This window comes from Rattus norvegicus, chromosome 4 (genome assembly GCF_036323735.1).
Source record: "Rattus norvegicus strain BN/NHsdMcwi chromosome 4, GRCr8, whole genome shotgun sequence".
NCBI lineage: Eukaryota > Metazoa > Chordata > Mammalia > Rodentia > Muridae > Rattus > Rattus norvegicus.
Window position 1 is genome coordinate 182,919,572 of NC_086022.1, and position 18,099 is coordinate 182,937,670.

General features: G+C 44.0%; 1 protein-coding gene across 6 annotated transcripts in view; it reads right to left on the reverse strand.

The window, feature by feature from the left end:
• Positions 1 to 18,099, reverse strand: part of Tmtc1 (transmembrane O-mannosyltransferase targeting cadherins 1) — a 215,059-nt gene that overhangs the window by 45,222 nt on the left and 151,738 nt on the right. For 4 of the 6 annotated variants that reach the window (XM_039108899.2, XM_063286870.1, XM_063286869.1 and 1 more), the window contains 2 exons: positions 14,195 to 14,308; positions 2,921 to 3,064 (listed from right to left, as the gene is read on the reverse strand). In XM_039108899.2, the coding sequence (XP_038964827.1) occupies positions 2,921 to 3,064; positions 14,195 to 14,308 (258 nt within the window). Of the gene's footprint in view, positions 1 to 2,920; positions 3,065 to 14,194; positions 14,309 to 18,099 lie in introns of those variants that run through there. The other 2 variants (XM_039108900.2, XM_039108902.2) reach the window with 2 other exon arrangements.

The following is an 18,099-nucleotide window of genomic DNA, read 5'->3' on the forward strand; positions in this document are numbered from 1 at the left end:
GTGAGTGTGTGTGTGTGTGTGTGTGTGTGTGTGTGTGTGTGTGTGTGTGTGTGATATAATTCCAAGAATCATTGGGACTTGAAGTGAGCTGGTTGGCATTCACTGACAGAGAAACTTAGACCTGGAAAAAGACCCATGTTTCCTTCAAAGTCAAGATTATTAGTAAAGGTCAGTGCTAGCCAAGAAAAAAGTCACCTCTACATATCGTTATTGCACACTTGAAGAATAGCTGCTCTGAGATAGGCTGTGAATGTCAAATATATATTAGATCTCACAGAGGTAGGGTTAGAACATATGATATCTTATTTATATTAGATCTCACAGATGTAGGGTTAGAACATATGATATAATACTTATACCTTCAATGTTTTATGCTAAAAATTTAAAGCACTGTAAAATATTAATCACATACTAAAATAATAATTTAGACATATTAGGGTTTAATTAAAGATATGATTAAAGTTCATTTTTATATGCTTTAAAATATGATTTCCTGACTTAGTGTTTTACTGCTCTGAACAGACAGCATGATCAATGCAAGTCTTAAAAAGGACAACATTTAATTGGGGCTGGCTTACAAATTCAGAGGTTCAGTCTATTATCACTGAGGCTGGAACATGGCAGTGTCCAAGCAGGCATAGTGCAGGAGGAGCTGACAATTCTACATCTTCATCTGAGGGATGCTAGTGGAAGTCTAACTTCTAGATAGCTAGGGTGAGGGACTTAAGCCCACACCCACAGTGACACACCTACTCCAGCAAGGCCACACCTTCAAATCCTTCCACTCCCTGGGCCAAGCATATACAAACCATCACACTGACATTGCATGCATAGTTCTGAAGCTGTTTCTACAAGGCAGTTGATGACTACTTGACAGCTGACTGGCACTTTCCACCTGGGCCACTAGGAGGCAGTGGTCGAGTCTGCTGAGTCAAAAGGACTGGGGTTCCTTTAGCCCAAATTTCAGTGCCCTCATTTATTAAATAGGAATGGGGAGTGGCTGCTTCTTAGCAATGATCAGATCTGTGCTCGCCATAAGCAAAGAGAATGGATTACATGCTACACTACAGAAAGAGGCATGGCTTTATAAAGCAAACTGCAATACCTCAAAAGTTGGCTCAAGAGAAAACCAGGGCAAGGATGCTGAAAACAGTAGACCCTTTGCTTCACCCACATCTGCAACATTCTTACCCTTTTTTTTGGTTTCTACTCATTGCTACTCAGAGGCCTATTAGGGAAGGCAGAGGTGAGCTCAGCTCCATCTAAATGCAGATCGGTCCTGCAGTTTTCTGGATCACCTTCCTCTGTCATTTAGCAATGCAGCCTCTGGGTAATGAAAATAACGGAATTGTTTCCTTCAGAAAGGCTATTAGGAGTTCTATAGAAGGCCAAGGTAAGCTCTTACACGGCTTGATATTATGTCATCTTGGCAGCTGGGGAGCTATTTAAGAAAAAAACGGGAAAGGAATGCAAACGAGACAAGGAGTCAAAGAGCAGAGTTGCATCCTGGGTCAACAGCAAGCCTAGGTCAGGGTTACAGAGCTCTCTGCAGGGGCCTGGGGCTCCTGACCTGCGGGATGAGATGAAGGTGGTAGCACATCTCAGCACAGGTGTTTTAAGAATCATGTAATGCAGCTAACATACACGCACTATACATTACACGTGTGCCACGTATATTACTTACTTGTCAGCTGCAAGGTTAGCTACTAACACGATTTCATCCACTGGATTCTGAGACTCACGCTGAAACATGGCTGCTGGTTCTCCCTTTGCACACATGTTAGGATGCCCATTCCCTCTTACCTGTTCTATCAGGAAAAGCACCATTAAAAATGAGAGGCCCCAGAAATCGTCACAGTCTTACACAGATGTAAAGCCAGACCGTTGATCTAGGGAACTGCTGGGTGAGAAGGGAAAGCCTTACACCGGTGAGTCAGGAGTTTTCTCACTGCCTAGGAGCTGCTGCCATGTTCTAAGCATACTTTCCTATAGAGTAACTCAGACGTCATCAGTGAAGACAGACTGGATTAACACAGAAGTCAGTTCCCTATGGAGACATCTGTGGGTTTTCTACCCACTCGGTGATTTGAGCCATCAACAAAAGCACACAGACAAGGTAGAGCCGTTCAAACCCAAGTCCACATGACTTCACATGGTGCTCCCAGGGGTTCTACAGAGAAGTAAAAGTGCTGCCCGCAGCTGCCTCAGAAACTAAAACCCACCCTCCTCATGCCTCCTATCTTATTATTTTATGCTTTAAGACTGAGTGTGTAGGTTTATGTGTGTCTGTATGAGTATGTGCATGTGTGGGTGCCTATGGAGTCCAGAGAGACATTCGATCTTTGGGAGCTTGAGTTATAAGCAGCCCAAAGTGGGTGCTGAGAACTGAACTCTGGTCCACTCAAGAGCAGTGATTGCTCTTGGCTACTGAGCCATCTCTGCAGCTCTCCTGAGTCTGTTCTGACTCCAAACAAGCCTGGCTTTGTTTCTAACCTTAATCCAAGCTGAGCATGAATCCTGGTCAGGAAGTCGTTTCCCTCAGAGAACACTGCTTTCTTTGAAGTGTAATACAGAATGATAGTCTTGGAAGGGCTGTACCCTCTAGAGTCCCCCATAAGACTTAGCATGGACTAGAAGCACTGGAAAGCTATTTGCAGTGCTGTCTCTGTGCAACAGAGTGCATTCTATGGTTTCTTGGCTGTGTAACCCTTCTTTCTTTCCTGACACAGACTATCTATGGACTGATTTCGGAAAGACGTCCTGAGATATATTGCTTTTAACTAGCAAGAAATAGAAGTAATTACATTGAGAGTGTACAAACCCCTCATCCCTAGGAAGAGGCATCAGTAGCACAAGGAAATAAGGGAACTGTTTCTGGAACTCTGCAGGTCAGCTCACCAGCAGAAGCCAGTCTACTTACTTGAGGAGATTCCCCAGATTGAAAAGTGCGCGGTTGTGCTGTGGGTGGAGCTGCAGTGCCCTTTGGTAGTACATCTTAGCTTCTGCCATGTCCTTCGTCAGGGTCCCAAGGTTGTTCAGTGCACTTGCATGGCGCGGGTACAGCCTGGAAAAGCAAAGTGGTAAACTTGGACTTCTACACTGGTACTTTAAGTATGCCACAGCCTAAGTGAACCTCGAAGCCTTCCTTGTAATGGAGTAACTGGGTCACATCTTAAGGGCCAAGTGCTTTTGCAGCTGAAGGCATCTAAATACAAACAACAGAAGGAAAAACCTTTAAACTCAGGTATAAGGAAATGAACCTCAATACTGCGAGAGTAAACAACATGAAAATCTACAACAGTAAGTACATTTCAGTCCTTCAGAGGCTGATTATACACCTTCTACCAAGAGATCTTCCTTGCCCTGGTGGGAACCATCTGTTGAGGCCTGACAGCCCACCAGTTCCTGTTCAGTGTTTACAGCTGGGGTGGGGTCCCCTTGAGGAGGGATCTTTGTAAATATCTTTGGATCAGAATCTAAGTAAGACTGCCTCAACTGAGAAAGGATGGAAGTCACATGATGTCTCCCCATAAAAGAACACCTGATCTTGACCCTTTCCCCCATTTTCTGTCACTTCTACTTAGCTTGATACAGTTCTTAGAATCTTGAGAATAGTTTGGACACAAAATTTAACATGCAATGAAGTAAAAGTCAGCCTTCTTAAAGTTCAAAAGAAATAAAAAGCAGGGTAGAGTACGTTTTGGCAAACTAAATTACCCAGATTAAGGAAGTGAGGGTGTCAATTCAGTCTTTCATTCATTATGATAGAACCAACATGCAGTCAGCTCTTTCTGGAGTGGACACGCAAGCTAACAGGCTAGTGTCATATACTCGTAAAACAGGACTTTAATACAAAAAGCCAAGACAATGCTCATCCCAACATGTGCTAATGCAAATGGCATTTTGCATTTTGAAGCATTTTCTCATAGGTCAACTCTTAAAATTCCCTACGTAGTGTTTACCATTGGGGAAAGGGAGCCTGGGGAAAATGAACTTAAGCAGTAGATCTCTCCCTACTCTATTTTTCCTTTCTCTTTCTCTTACACACACACACACACACACACACACACACACACACACACACACACACACACACACGAAACATTTGTACTCTTAGGTGTTTAAAGGCTAATTACTCCTGTTGATTCATCTGTTTACCCAAATAATACATGAGTCATGCAACCCTCAGCAAATAAGTGAATTGTTATGAATTGGAACTTCTATTTAGAATATTTTTATTATTTTCTCTAAGCAATTCACTTAAATTATGATCTACTATGAACCAGTTCTCAGAGGGAGAAATGAAATCAGTGCAACGTGTACAAACGTTGGCTATAGAGATACTTATTCACTCCAAAAAATGTTGACTACTGACTTAACATCATCACTATTGTCAGGTCCAAAAGAAACTCCATACAAATGGCTATCTGCAATGCTATTAGCATACATACCAAACTGCGTGGGCTTCCCTCCCCTAGCTTCTCATTCCCTTATCTCCTCCCTTAGCTTTGTGCTCTCTTGGCCCCTCTTCCTTGGTCTCCTTTGCCCTCATTCTCTTGTTTATTTCTCTTGCTCCTCCTCATGACCAAGTCTGCTGGCCATGTTCTGTCCACTACTTTAAAAGATGGCTCTGGCTATACACTTCCTCAGATCTATAATAAAAATCTTTTCCTCAACCATACTTTGGAGCAGTCATGTTCTCAGTGTTAGAGAAGTACACTTTGGGAATGAGCTAGAGTCAACAACTCTCAGTAACCTCTTAGAAGTGAATTTCTGCTTTATGAGTGTGTATGTATGCATACGTGTGTGTGTGTGTGTGTGTGTGTGTGTGTGTGCGCGCGCGCGCGCGCGTGCGCGTGCGCATGCACGCAGGAGAGGTTAAATGTCCTTCTCTATCACTTTCTGCCTTATTTCTTTGAGACAGGGTCTTTCCCCACACTGGGACCTAGACTGACAGCCAACAAGCCCCACTGATCTAGTCTCCACCTGCACAGTGCTGCGGTTACAGGCATAAGCAGCCATACTTGGCTCTTCAAGTGAGTGCTGGGATCAGAACTCAGTTTACCATGCTTGTTCATTAAAAGCTTTTACCCACTGGGGCCATCTCTCTAGCCCCTGTCTGTAAAGGCTCACAGATACAGCTATTTGGGACTAGAATTTGAGCTTGTACTTTATTTCACCCATGTATTTGAAAATTTTAAAGTTAAGAATGTTATAAGGTTTTAACCTTTTAGTACCTTACCAGTAGAATTTTATTGTTTAAATAACATTAATTCATGTGCTACAGTTTGCAACGCTCTTCCAGAGCATATAAACCTGACCAAGTGTCTGACTTTCATGCCACAAATTAATTTATTTGAAGTTAAATACCCTAAGGTTAGATGTCTATTTACTATTACTTGTTGAGAAAAAAATTATAAAAAAAATTTGTCAAGGAAAAAATATACCTCTACAATTGAAGCTCAATTTCACCGGTCTGACGTATACACAAAATAAGCTTCTCTTCAGAAGTCAATAGACTGTTAGTTTTGCATAATTTAAGTGCTTGGTTTCTTTTATGCCATAAATTCAATTTATCCTGTCACTAACTGGCCCCCGAGAGAGACTGCTGATCTTCCTGGTCAGCTTCTTTGGTTGTCTGAAGTGGTCCATGGCGCTCAGCAACCCGCTCTGCTTTACATCTGGCACTGGGTTCCTGATATCTTGAAGATAGCCTGAGGGGCTAAGTGTGACCTCTCACCTCTTTCTCCTCAGTGACCTCAGTGCTGCTGTGGAGGGATTCCACCCTAGGCTTGGCCAAGGCTCTGCAGAGTGAAAACATTTTCCCAAGCCCTCAGGAAATGAGTCACTTGTAAATGGTTGCAGCTCTGATTCCAGAGAGTTCACTTCTAGGGGTTGGGAATCTAAGCAACACCACTTCTCTGCTCTTTTCAGACAGTGATGGACTTTGGAATGAGTGGCAGAGTAGACAGAGAACTGGTCCATGGGGAGAATAATGGATGAGGGGTCAGATGCCGGCTGCCTGAAGCTGGTATGTGTACAGCTGGCTGCTCCTTACAGTTTCTATGTGAATGGATGTGATGATGGGCATGACACATCCAACACCACCGCTGTACTTTGAAGGCAGATGTAGGACTGGGGGTTACATGCCAGGTTGGGACTCTCCTTCCCTCAAATCCAGTTTTTCAACATCAGAAACATCATTCTCGGACTGGGGAGACAGTTGGTGAAGTCTCTGTCATACAAGCATGGCAGTCTGGGTTGGAATTTCCTAATGGTCATGTAAAAGTATGGCTGTACAGAACACAAGTCTGTCAATTTGGTGTCTGGGGAGAAGAAACAGGTGGGTTCCTCAGGCTAACTGGCTGCTTGTTGATACAATTGGGGAGCTCAGAGTTCAGTGAGAAAATGTCTCAGAAAACAAGGTAAAGAGCAATGGAGAAAGACACCTGAATTTAACTACTGGCCTCCACACTCACCTGCACACACACACACACACACACACACACACACACACACACACACACACACACACCATCCAGGGGCCTTTCATTGCTCCCGCCACACACACACACACACACACACACACACACACACACACACACACACACACACACCATCCAGGGGCCTTTCATTGCTCCCGCCACACACACACACACACACACACACACACACACACACACACACACACACACACACACACCATCCAGGGGCCTTTCATTGCTCCTGACAGTTCACATAGCATTTACTCTTCCTTCGTCACGAGCCAGCACACTTCAGCCACTCCTATCCACCTGTTCTCTCTGCATGATTCCTCAGATACTGAGGCCAAAAAACCACGTCCATTTTGGGAATGTAGGGGTATTGTCAATAATTCACATAGGGATAGTTGATCTTCATAGACCCAACATCATTTCCCAAAGCTTTTCCAGTTTGTTTCACATCAAATGTGATTCTAGACACAATTTTAATGCCATGTCCAAAGGTAGGTCATTCAAAGTCCCGTGTGCTTTCTGAGTGATGGGTTCATGTGCTCCTGGGGCTTTGCTGTGGTATCATTTCTTGGCATTAACACACGATAACTATGAACACACACTGGCTGGTCAGTTGAAGAACAGTGGGCAGGAAGCTATGTTTGCATTCTTAATAACAACTTTCAGCTTAGGAGATCATGGAGTGTTGTGGTGGTTTGAATATGCCTGGCCCAGGGAGTGAGTGGCAGTATTAACAGGTGTGGCCTTGTTGTAGAAACTGTGTCACTGTGGTGTGGCCTTTGAGACCCTCCACCTTGCTGCCTGAATTTTCTGTTGACCTTTAGAACAAGATATAGAACTCTAAGCTCCTCCAGTGCCATGCCTGCCTAGATCCTGCTATGCTCCCCGCCATCATGATAATGGACTGAACCTCTGGACCTGTAAGCCAGCCCCAATAAAATGTTGTCCTTTATAGAGTTGCCTTGGTCATGTTACATGTTCACACCAGTAAAACCCTAACTAAGACAGGTGGGAAAGGCACTTATTTCTCAATGTCTATCTTGACCCCTGGGGACCAGTACTGGCATACAACTGGAATTAAATAGGCTGTGGAATATCTAGCAATACCCAGATCAGTCTGCACCAGGATGAACTATTCTACCGTAATTGCCCACAGCTCTCTGAGAAGCACCACTCTGCATGGTGGTGCTGTTGTTAAGTGTCCTGTGACTGAGGTGCTGGACACTGTCATCATGCAGTCTTTTTCTCAACAAGCATTTATTAAGCACCTACAGTTAGCCACATCCACTCTCAATGGTCTAGAACAGCAAGACAACTTGCCCTTGCTTCCAGGCAGTAGGAGACAGACAGCAAATGAAGAAAAAGTGAGTTTCGGGGAGCATGGAGAACATATGACTGAGCCACCTTGTTCCTCAAGGTGTTCCACAGTGAAGGCTTAAAAGGGCGGACTAAGCCTGATGACAGAGAAAAGGGGAGTGAAAGGAGGGTGTTGTGAAGGTTAATGTTATGTTTTGAGTTTTAATTACTTTGCTCAAGAGATCGATAAATCAAAAATGCCTCTTATCTGTGAGCCCCACTTGCCCAAGTACAGACAACTTCCTGGAATGCTGGGGGATGTTGAGGTACGGCAACAAGCCACAGTGTTTTCATTTCCATAAACAAGGTTGGCTGCCCCAACTGCAGAGGATATACTTGACCAGTCATATATAGGCACACATGCAGGAAGTATGTAAGGAGGGAAGGATGTAGTCTTTGGGGTTTGCTTTTATAAGCATCTAACATAATTTGGGGCCATTCTCTGAGAATCCTAGGTATGGACCTGGCCCCTGGCCAGTATTTAAAAGCTTTAAATTTACCTCAGAAACTGTGGTGGTCTTAGTCTCACCCAGTGGGATTAACAGTGTTCTATCTGAACAGTCCATGAAGGAAGCTGTGAGGCTTCTGAGGGATTGTACCAAAGCTCCAAGTGAGCATGATAGGGGTCTGGTAACCTCTGCTCCTCCATTACATGGATGTGTCCTTGGGATGTGCTTTTCTGTCCCTCCCAGGTTTAAGAATAGGAGTGAGTTTTATTTCAGATCACCCATCGTCTTACCTGTTACTATTCAGCATGCTATTGTCCTTGTGCCTGTTTACAGCCTAAGCTCATGTAACCTTGCCTTTGTGACTGCATACAACTTGAACTTAAGTGAACTTGTTCCCGTGATGTTGCCTAATCCCCAGAATGCCCTCTGAATATAAATTACTTGATGCTCTGATTTTTTTTTTTTTTTTTGGTTCTTTTTTTCGGAGCTGGGGACCGAGCCCAGGGCCTTGCGCTTCCTAGGCAAGCGCTCTACCACTGAGCTAAATCCCCAACCCCGATGCTCTGATTAAAGTTGACAATTACATGTGACTTTAGTCTGCTTCATTTCTAGGCTCCACTCTCCCAAGTTCACGCTGCCAAACCAATGGCAGTATTCCATGGAAAGGAAGCAAGGCCCCAAAACTCAGGGAACCAAAGAGTTTACCAAGATGTAGTGAAGAATGTGAGTAGCTGGGCCTGCAGTGCAAGGAGAAGGAGGTGGAAATACCCTGCTGCCTGCCAGGCAGGTGGCTGTGATAGTGGGAAGATGGGTAACACAGTGATGCGTCTGACCTGCACGACGGGGCAACAGGACATGAAAGAAAGTGAAGGCCCCAAAGGAGAAGCCCCCAGAGGGAGGGGAGAACTGTTTATTAAGGGTTTGGAAGAAGGAGAATACTAAAGAAATACCAGGTAAACCAGCAGCTGCAGCTAACTGCTGCATCCCTAGGCCCTTGTCCGCCCTGCTCTCTGCTTCCGTCCTGTGTTTATGAGAGTGCTCTGGATGGATTTCCTGCATGCAGACCTCTGCCCTGGAATCCTCATCTAAGCTGGTCAAATGAAAGGGAGATATGGGGAGGAAAAGAGTCAGCATGAAACTTTGCTACATTTTGAAACTTTCATTTTGAAACTTGGTTGATAAATTGGCCACAATTTCACTAAAATTCAAAACTTTTCTACATAATGTTAATTCCTTAAACTTTATGAATATGAGACATAATAAAAACCACATACATATATGTATATATGTGTATATGCATTGTGTATGTGACATTTATGTGTGTGGCATGTATGTATCTATTTTTCTTTTTTTTTTTTTTCTTTTTTTCGGAGCTGGGGACCGAACCCAGGGCCTTGCGGTTGCTAGGCAAGCGCTCTACCACTGAGCCAAATCCCCAACCCCATGTATGTATCTATTAAGAATGTAATTTTTTTTGGTTCATAACAGGAAGAAACAAAAATAATTTCAAATATTTCCTTGTAGTAATTGGAAAGCTCTTTAGGCCTTCACAGATAAAAATGCCATATCAGCCAAGAAATCATCTCCCTGAGGCTAAACCTGGCTAACAAACATTATTAGGATTTTAATTCTTTCCAGAGACACAATTCAGACACAAGGTGTCATGATCACAAGAAAGACATTTGAAATGTTCCCACCAGGAAGACAGTAAAGCTTTGGAAACACTCGTTGACTCCTGATACTTAATGATCGAACTCCAGCAGCTCATAAACAGCATTTTAGAGGAATTACAATGAGCTAGTGCTCACACACTAGTGCTCACACACTGGAGGCATCAAGAACAGCGGTTGATTAGACATCTTAGGTTTCCTCAGACTCGAATGACAACCATGCTTCTGTAATACTTATTCCTCTATTAGTTCATTTCTCACAGACACTCATCTCAGTGTAATGGGAGCTCCCTGTAGAATCCCAGTCATCATGTGTAGGAGGAAATAAGAAGAACTATGTCAATGGGCTCTGTTCTCCTGCCAAGTCTATCCTATACACTGAGCAAACTGCAGTAGATTTCAGTCCAACCCTTTCTCGTGTGTTAGACAATCAAACAGTGGGTGGATGCATTATTTCCTTTGGTTGTACCTGTGGTAAAATACCTGGCAGAAGCAACTTAGAGGGAGAAGGATTTACTTTGAGAAGATAAAAATGTATCATGGCAGGGAGCACGGCTGCTTGCTCAACCGGCCCCAAAGGGTAATCCAGGCACTCAGCTAGCTTTCTCCTTCCCCTCTATGTTCAGCTGAAGACCCTCACAGACACACCCAGAAGTATCCCTCATCAACACCTTAGGTATTTCTTAACCAGTCAGTCAGCAATGGAAATTACCCATCACTTTGGATTTTTCTTTTGTACAAGAGAAAATTTTAGTTGGCTTGATATCTCCTGTGGTAGTTTGAATGAGAATGGCCCCCACAGACACATATATTTCAACGTTGGTCCCTAGTTAGTGGAGCTGTTTGAGAAAGATTAGGAGGTATGATGTCATTGGAGGAGGTGTGTCACTGGGGCGAGCTTTGAGGTTTCAGAACCCCACACCATTTTCAGTTTTCTCTCTGCCTTGTGTCTGTGGATCAAGATGTGAGCACTTGGATCCTGTTTCAGTGCCATGCCCACCTGCCTGCTGCCATGCTCTGTACCATGATGGTCATGGACTTTCCCTTTGAAACTGTAAGCACCCCAGAACTGTTTCTCCTTCAAGTTGCCTCAGTCATTATATCTTTTATGTCATAGCAATAGAAAAGTAATTACGACAACTCCCCATGAGCACACATACCCCCAAAAGAACCAGGCTATAACCACTGCTGTTGGTGGCTCACAATGACTAGATGGTAAGCGCCTACTGCTGCAGATACAACTTTGGTTATAGCACACAGAGAGATCAAGCTGGAACTGTCCTGAAAACTTCCTCCCTGCAAGTTAGATTTCTAAGTTTCAGAGATGCTATCTAGGCTGTTGGAGAAAAACCCACGAATGGAATTATTCTGTGGTGAACTCTGCATACAACACTGACTGACTGCTCAGGCAAGATGCGCTCACTGGTGCAATAGTAGCCCAAAGGATATGGGTGTAATCAATCATTTTGGACTGACTTTAAGACCTTATGCACATGAAGGAATTCATGCCAGTAATGCAGTCAGATATGATGTCTACTCTAAAACCACTCAGGTGGACCTTTTGATTAGGTTTATAGTACCAGTGTGAATTCCTTCTTGTGAAGAGGGAAAGGGAAGGAAGAGGAGAAAGAGACCTGTTTCTTGGTTCTTCACTTTTAACTGACTTTTAAAACTAGTCAGCAATCAATAAGCGCCCAAACAGCCAAGCGTGAATTCAACATCTTCTGCACATTGTTCACACTGTTTACATTATTCACCTCCTCCTCTGACTTACTGGATAAGGGAATAAGGTGTTGCTTGGCAATTGCTAGGTGGAAATGATTCTTGGCAGGTCTCTTCTATCACCTGCTATAGAAATGGCAGGCCCTAATCCTACACAATACAGAATTAAAAAGCACTGGAGGTAGATACACAGTAGATACATCTATGTTTTCTGATCCTGTCACATGGGAATCTATAATGGTAATTCCTGGTTGTCAGCTTGACTACATCTGGAATGAACTAGAATCCAGAAATGGAGGGCACACCTGTGATCCAGATCTTGAGACTGGAAGACACAGACTCCTGACCCAGATCTTAACATGGGATGACACATGCTTTTCATCCAGATATTGAGGCATAGTGGCCATGAAAAGCTTAGGCACAGGCAAGGTAGTACACATGCCTTTAATCCCAGGAGACTGAGGCAAGTAGATCTCTGAGGTCAAGGCCAGCCTGGGACAAGCAAGATCCAAATCCAGAGGTGGTTCTAACCTTTAATCTGTGCCACACCTTCTGTTGGAGGCCTACACCAGGACACTGGAGGAAGGAAGATTCACTCTTCTTCCCCTGCTTGCACTTACTTGCCAGCACATCTGTGGGAACCTACTTTAGGATTACAGCTTATACAAGAGGCCAGCTAAAACAACCTGCCTTGTGGGACTTAGCAACCAACTACCAGCTTCTTGGACTTCCAATTCACAGCTGCCCATTGTTGAGTTAGTTGTACTGCAGACTCTAAGTCATTACAATAAATTCCCTTAATATATAGAGACATTCCATACGTTCTGTGACTCTAGAGAACCCCGACTAATGCAGAAATTAGTGTCAAAATTAAGTGTGAACTGGAGAGGTGATTCCTGCAGCAACACAAAGCTAACGCTCAGGAGCTTGGCTTTTGTTGAGGATGTAAGGGAAGGTTTCTGAGTGGTCCGCACAAGACTGAGGTGGCTCCAAAGTCCCATGCACTTGCACTTGGCCCCCAGATGGAGGAGCTTATGAGAAAGCTGTAGAACCTGTAGAAGGTGGAGCCTCACTGAAGGAAGTGGGTCACTGGGTGGGCTTTGCACTTCCCCTCTGCTCTCTGCTCCCTGATTATACAATAGAGAGATTCCATTGCCTGTGGGGTTTACGTGGTCATTTCAGTAGTAGTGGTTGGGTTTGTCGAACAGATCCAGACCCCACTGACTTTAATTTGCTGCTTTCCCAGTCACTTTCTTCCTTGCTGAGGTAAATAAGGAAAGCATGAGATACACTAGGGTTGAAAGAGAGGAAGGGTCATTGGGGAGGAGAGGAGTTCCTGTCAGTAACTCCCAAGAAGAAATAGCAGGACTGAAGTTGGACAATCTTCTAGTCACCAAGGATAAACAACTGTCAAGATGATGAATGGTCCTGGGAGTTTCCTCTTTTGTCTAACACAAAGAGCGACAGCTTATTGTAAAACAGGAAGTAAAACATGTGGAAGGGCCATGGCAGAGGAGCACATACTAAAATAAGACTTTAAATCAGAAATATGTGGAAGCCAGGATGAGAGCATTAAATAATTCACTAATTTCAGCATTGGATTTATAGCTTTGATTATCCTCCTCTATTCTTTAGGGTGTATATTTCTTCTAGATCAAACATTTATTTTTATTGCTTCACAGGAAAGGAGCAGAAACTCCAAACCAGCTACTATAATTTTGTGGAATCAACTGCCAGAGAATTTCATGAAAGCCTTTGGCCCAGCTGTGGCTTAAGGCCACATTTACTTTTCTATTTGAAGCTGACAAAATTTGTAAACATGGTGGTAATCCACCTCCCACCAACACTGTTGGACAGACTGCCTATTTCCTTTGCTCAAGAAAAAACCATGAAACATCTATTATTAAGGCCAAGCACACTTTATGTCAACAATGATGGAATATATCTTCCTTTTTCTGTTTGGCTTTTTTGAGACAAGGTCTCAAAGGCTAGTTAATCTTGACTAATTGGCAATTCCTAGGCAGCTCAGACTATTTCAAAGCAAAGTGTACAGTGTCCAAGAAATGGCACCTGAGGTAGACCTCAGACCTCCATAAAACGTGCACATACACACACCGTACCAACATACACTACATAAAATACAGATATAAGAGGCCTAGAGCTTTCTATATACATACTATTAAAAGTTAGAACAAATATTCCTCTCCAAACTTACCAGTGTATTTTTAACAAGAAACCCCTGCTTTACATGTTTGAATCCAGCTGAGTTTAACCCCACTGTGTTATGTGTAGCCAATTTCATTTTTTACAATGTGTTGAACATGGAAGAAGGAACACTGAGGGAGTGCATCTGCGGCAGACCTGAACGCTGAGCCCACAGACTCAGAACCCAAGGGTAAGCCAGCTCACTGTCAAGAGAAATGACCACCCACACACCCTGTGGGGGGAGGCGGTATGAGCAGGCCTGGCCATAGCAGGAAGCAAAGGCCTTTGTGGTGCTTACTTGAGGGCAGTTTTGTAGTGGTAGATCGCTTCCTTGTTCCGACCTTGGTCTTTGAGGAAATTGGCGTAGTTGTAATGAACCTTGGCATTGTGGGGTAGAGTCTGAACTCCAGACCTACAAAGGGTATTAAGAAGGAAGAAAACAAAAATCATTGTCAGACTCTGTGTTCCAGCTTCGGGAAGCTGCCTTTAGATGCTCACTGTCTTCATCTTAAACAAGCTTCTGAATTTTGTGAATTATATGGGTGACTACACGAGGAAGGAGTAAAGGCTGTAGCCAGCTATGCACACATGATAAAACCCCGACTGAGGAGAACACAATGTTCTCTGTAGAACACATGAGGACCCTGCTCTCTGCTGAACACTCACCGGGAGCTTGGTGACGTGGTCATCTTTGCTAAGGCTTTTTGTTAAAGGCAGAGCAGAACTTAACTGCAGACATGAGGGAGCAGAGCAGAAGCAGGGCACAAACCTTTCACCTGCCCAGGCCAGCATGACCTTACACCTTAGGGAACAGCAGGCAGAGGATCTGATATAAGGAACAATGTGGTAAAGTTAGACCTCACAGAAGATGATACAGACACTGCCCCTTGTTGAGTGATTCCAGCCTCAGGCAAGCCCTTCTTCTCTCTCATGCCTAACTCAGGTGAAGGCTTTTTATCTGTGGATAGAAAGTGAAGTAGCCTAAGAGATTCTGTGAGTGCAATACAAAGGTACTAGAAGGCAAGAGGAGATGGATTTTATAAGGCAAGAAGGCACAACCCATAACCAAAACCACTCCTTTAAGGTATGAGATGAAATCTAACATAAGCTGTCCTTGCTCTGAGCTTTCTTTCCACATCTCAGCTTCCTCCAACATGGGGGCTGGGGTTAGGGGCAGTAAAATAGGGCTTTACTTTACAACAAGATAATGATCACATGCCTGGGTCTAGACTGTATGGTCTGCTGTAAATGGAGCATCCCAGCAGTCTGGTGGCTTAAGAAGACCAGTTTACAGATACGGAATGCCGCAGAGTCTGTTCTTAGAACCTTACAGGGGTGAGGACACATGGCCAGTTAGCAAATGTGGATAATGAAACAAACACTCTTAAGTGGGCATTGTATCAACAGGTCACAGTGACCTTAGACCAAAACAAACACAGAACTTCCAGAAGGCAGGCAACAAGGCTGAGGCTTTGAGGAAAAAGAGAAGAGCTAGAAGAGGAGGCAGTGCAATGTCCTGAGCAGAAGTGGTCTGAATGTGAGACGCCCTCATGAAAGTGCTGTTTGGGAAAGTTGTGGAGTCTTTAGAAGGTAGAGGCTAGCTAGAGGGAGAGCTAGTGGGTTACTGGGTGGAGGGTGGTGGTGGTGGGACACTTAGGTTTTGTGACTAGGTCCCACTTCCTATCCTTTGTTTCCTGACAGGAAAATGAGAGCAGGAGAATTGGGGACACAGGAGCTGAGAGGGACTAAAAGGCACTTGATCATTGAGAGGCCAGATTGAGTGAGGAGACCAAGAACCTAGTGCTCACTCAGGAAACCCTGGCCTCCATATGAAAAGCAGTGGGGGAGTCAAGGTGGAAGAACAGAAATGAGACCAACAGTCGAGTGTTCGAGGATTGCAATGGCTGTTTTGTGGAAATGGACTGCAGGCAGCAAGGCCTTCTGGGGAGAATGCTGTGGAAATTGCAAAAGAAAACAGAAGGAAGCAGGGTGGTAGGAGGGAGAGGGAGATGGGTGTGGCAAGGAGATATAGGAAGCAAGTGGGAGGTGAAAGGATCTGTGATGGGTTCCATCCAAGCAACCTTATACCTACAGGCCAAATCTGTCTTTTCTTTTCTTTATTCACTCAGTCAACCCTTCTGTTCATTTTCTTTCTTTCAATAATTTGAGGTTGCGTACAAAAATGAGTCATCACCAGAGAGATTCAAATATCTAATCAGTTTACTGTAGGCCCTGCTCCTGGCCTGTGGACATCTACCCCGAGGCTGTGTCCTCCCATGGCCTTTCCTTGTTCATGTGCCCAGTGAGTAAGTCCTCACATCCTTTCCCCATAACAGTAGCAGACTTGGGTCAGGTCCCATCTTAACAACTTCATTCATTAGCATTTCTCTCCCAGATTCTGACTTTAGATACAGTAAAGTTCTATGCTGAGGCATCATCATGTGAATTGAAGTTAGGGGACAGCCTATAAAAGTCACACAGCCTTTGCTCCTAACCACAAGCACATAATGATTATCAATTAGCAAGGAGGGGTATGTCTAAACACTACATGGCTGAACCCAGATGCTGTATCTCTCATCAGATGCTTGTCTGTAGCTGAGATCATAGGCTCAGGGGTCCTAACAGGGTCACCCCCAAGCTCTGAAGATAGTAAGAGACAGGTGGACCAGAAGAGGATCAGCTTGCCATGTGCATCTGCTACACAGACTTGACCTGAAGACCAAACAGCAGGGAAGAGGCAGGGGGCTCAGGCACAAGGTGTCTGGGCCTGGAGCTTGTTCCTTCATCTAAAGGGAGGTGGTGGCAGGGTGCTCTTGAAAGCAGGGAGGATGGGCAGGGGCCTGTTTGGAAAGAAAACCCTGGGACTTATTTTGACTAAAGGAGAATGATTGATGAGGATGAGGAAGAGTAATAACAAGAGGGGGACTGCTTTGCAGGTAACTGAACTCTACCATGTCACCTTTCCAAGATGAAATTTTCATTTAAATTTCAAATATGAAGAGATATTAGTAGGGTTGTTCCATGTACTATATAAAACCTATTGGGAGATACATTAGGACAAATTTTGTTAAAATAACAGCCTCTTTATATTTAGCCTTAAAGTCCCATATCTGGGACTCAAGCAATTGTATAGAGGCCTGATGGGGTCATGGGAAGCTAGAGACAAGCCTGAGGGGACAGGTTAGCTGAACACAGTAGAGGCCAGATTATACCCTCTTCAGGAGTACAGACTCTGAGTATCAGTCTCACTTCCTGTGGATGCTTACCCAGGGACACACTGCTGGACCACATAATGACTATTTTCAATCCTTTGCAAAATCTCTATACTGTTTCTATGATGGCTAACTTTGTTTGCATTCTCACCTACAGTCTGCAAGCCGTCCATCTAAGCCCTCAGCTACACTTATTCCTGGTTTGTTTAAAGCAACCATTCTATGGGGCCCAAGCCCATCACCATTCACAACCCTGCTTTACAGTCCCAAGAGCATTACACCCAGGTATAAAAGCCCTACAGTCTGCTGTAGCCCCGCTATCCTGAGTTTGACTAGCGTAGCCCCACTAAGCCTGCAGTTTGATGTACCCTCCCTTCTTCAGTTCTGCTTTCATTGGCCTGTGTTCACCCTTCATTGTGAGCTTTAAGAAATCATTGCCAGGGTCAGTATCAAATAGCTTCCCCCTAATTCACCATAATCAAGATATGGTAACTTAAGGCCCATGAATAGATGAACAAATAAAGAAGTTGTGACTTTTACGTACAATAGAATATTATTCAACTTTACAAAAGGACATTGTACCATGTGTGACACATGTGTGGGTCTGGAAGACATTATAAAAGACTCATACAGGAAAAAAATGCTCTGTGCACAAGAATTTAAACCCACAGAGGCAGAGAGAAGGATGGTGGTGAGAAAAAATGGAGAGGGAGAAACAGAGATAGAGTGTCCAGTGAAAAGATTCAAATCCAGTTAGGTGGGGTGATCCTAGAGTTCACTCAGGGAAGCTTTCATTAAAGCACTATAATCTTGTTTATTTTTGTCATGTCAAATAAGAGCCTTGAGAAACCATAAAGTATATTACAAATAAACTCATGGGGGTGTGCACACTTCATAAGTGCTTAGATCACAGGGGTGTGCCAACGCTCAGTATTCTGTTTTGTTTTTGAAAACTTATTTTTGTATGTATATGTTTTGCCTACATGTATGT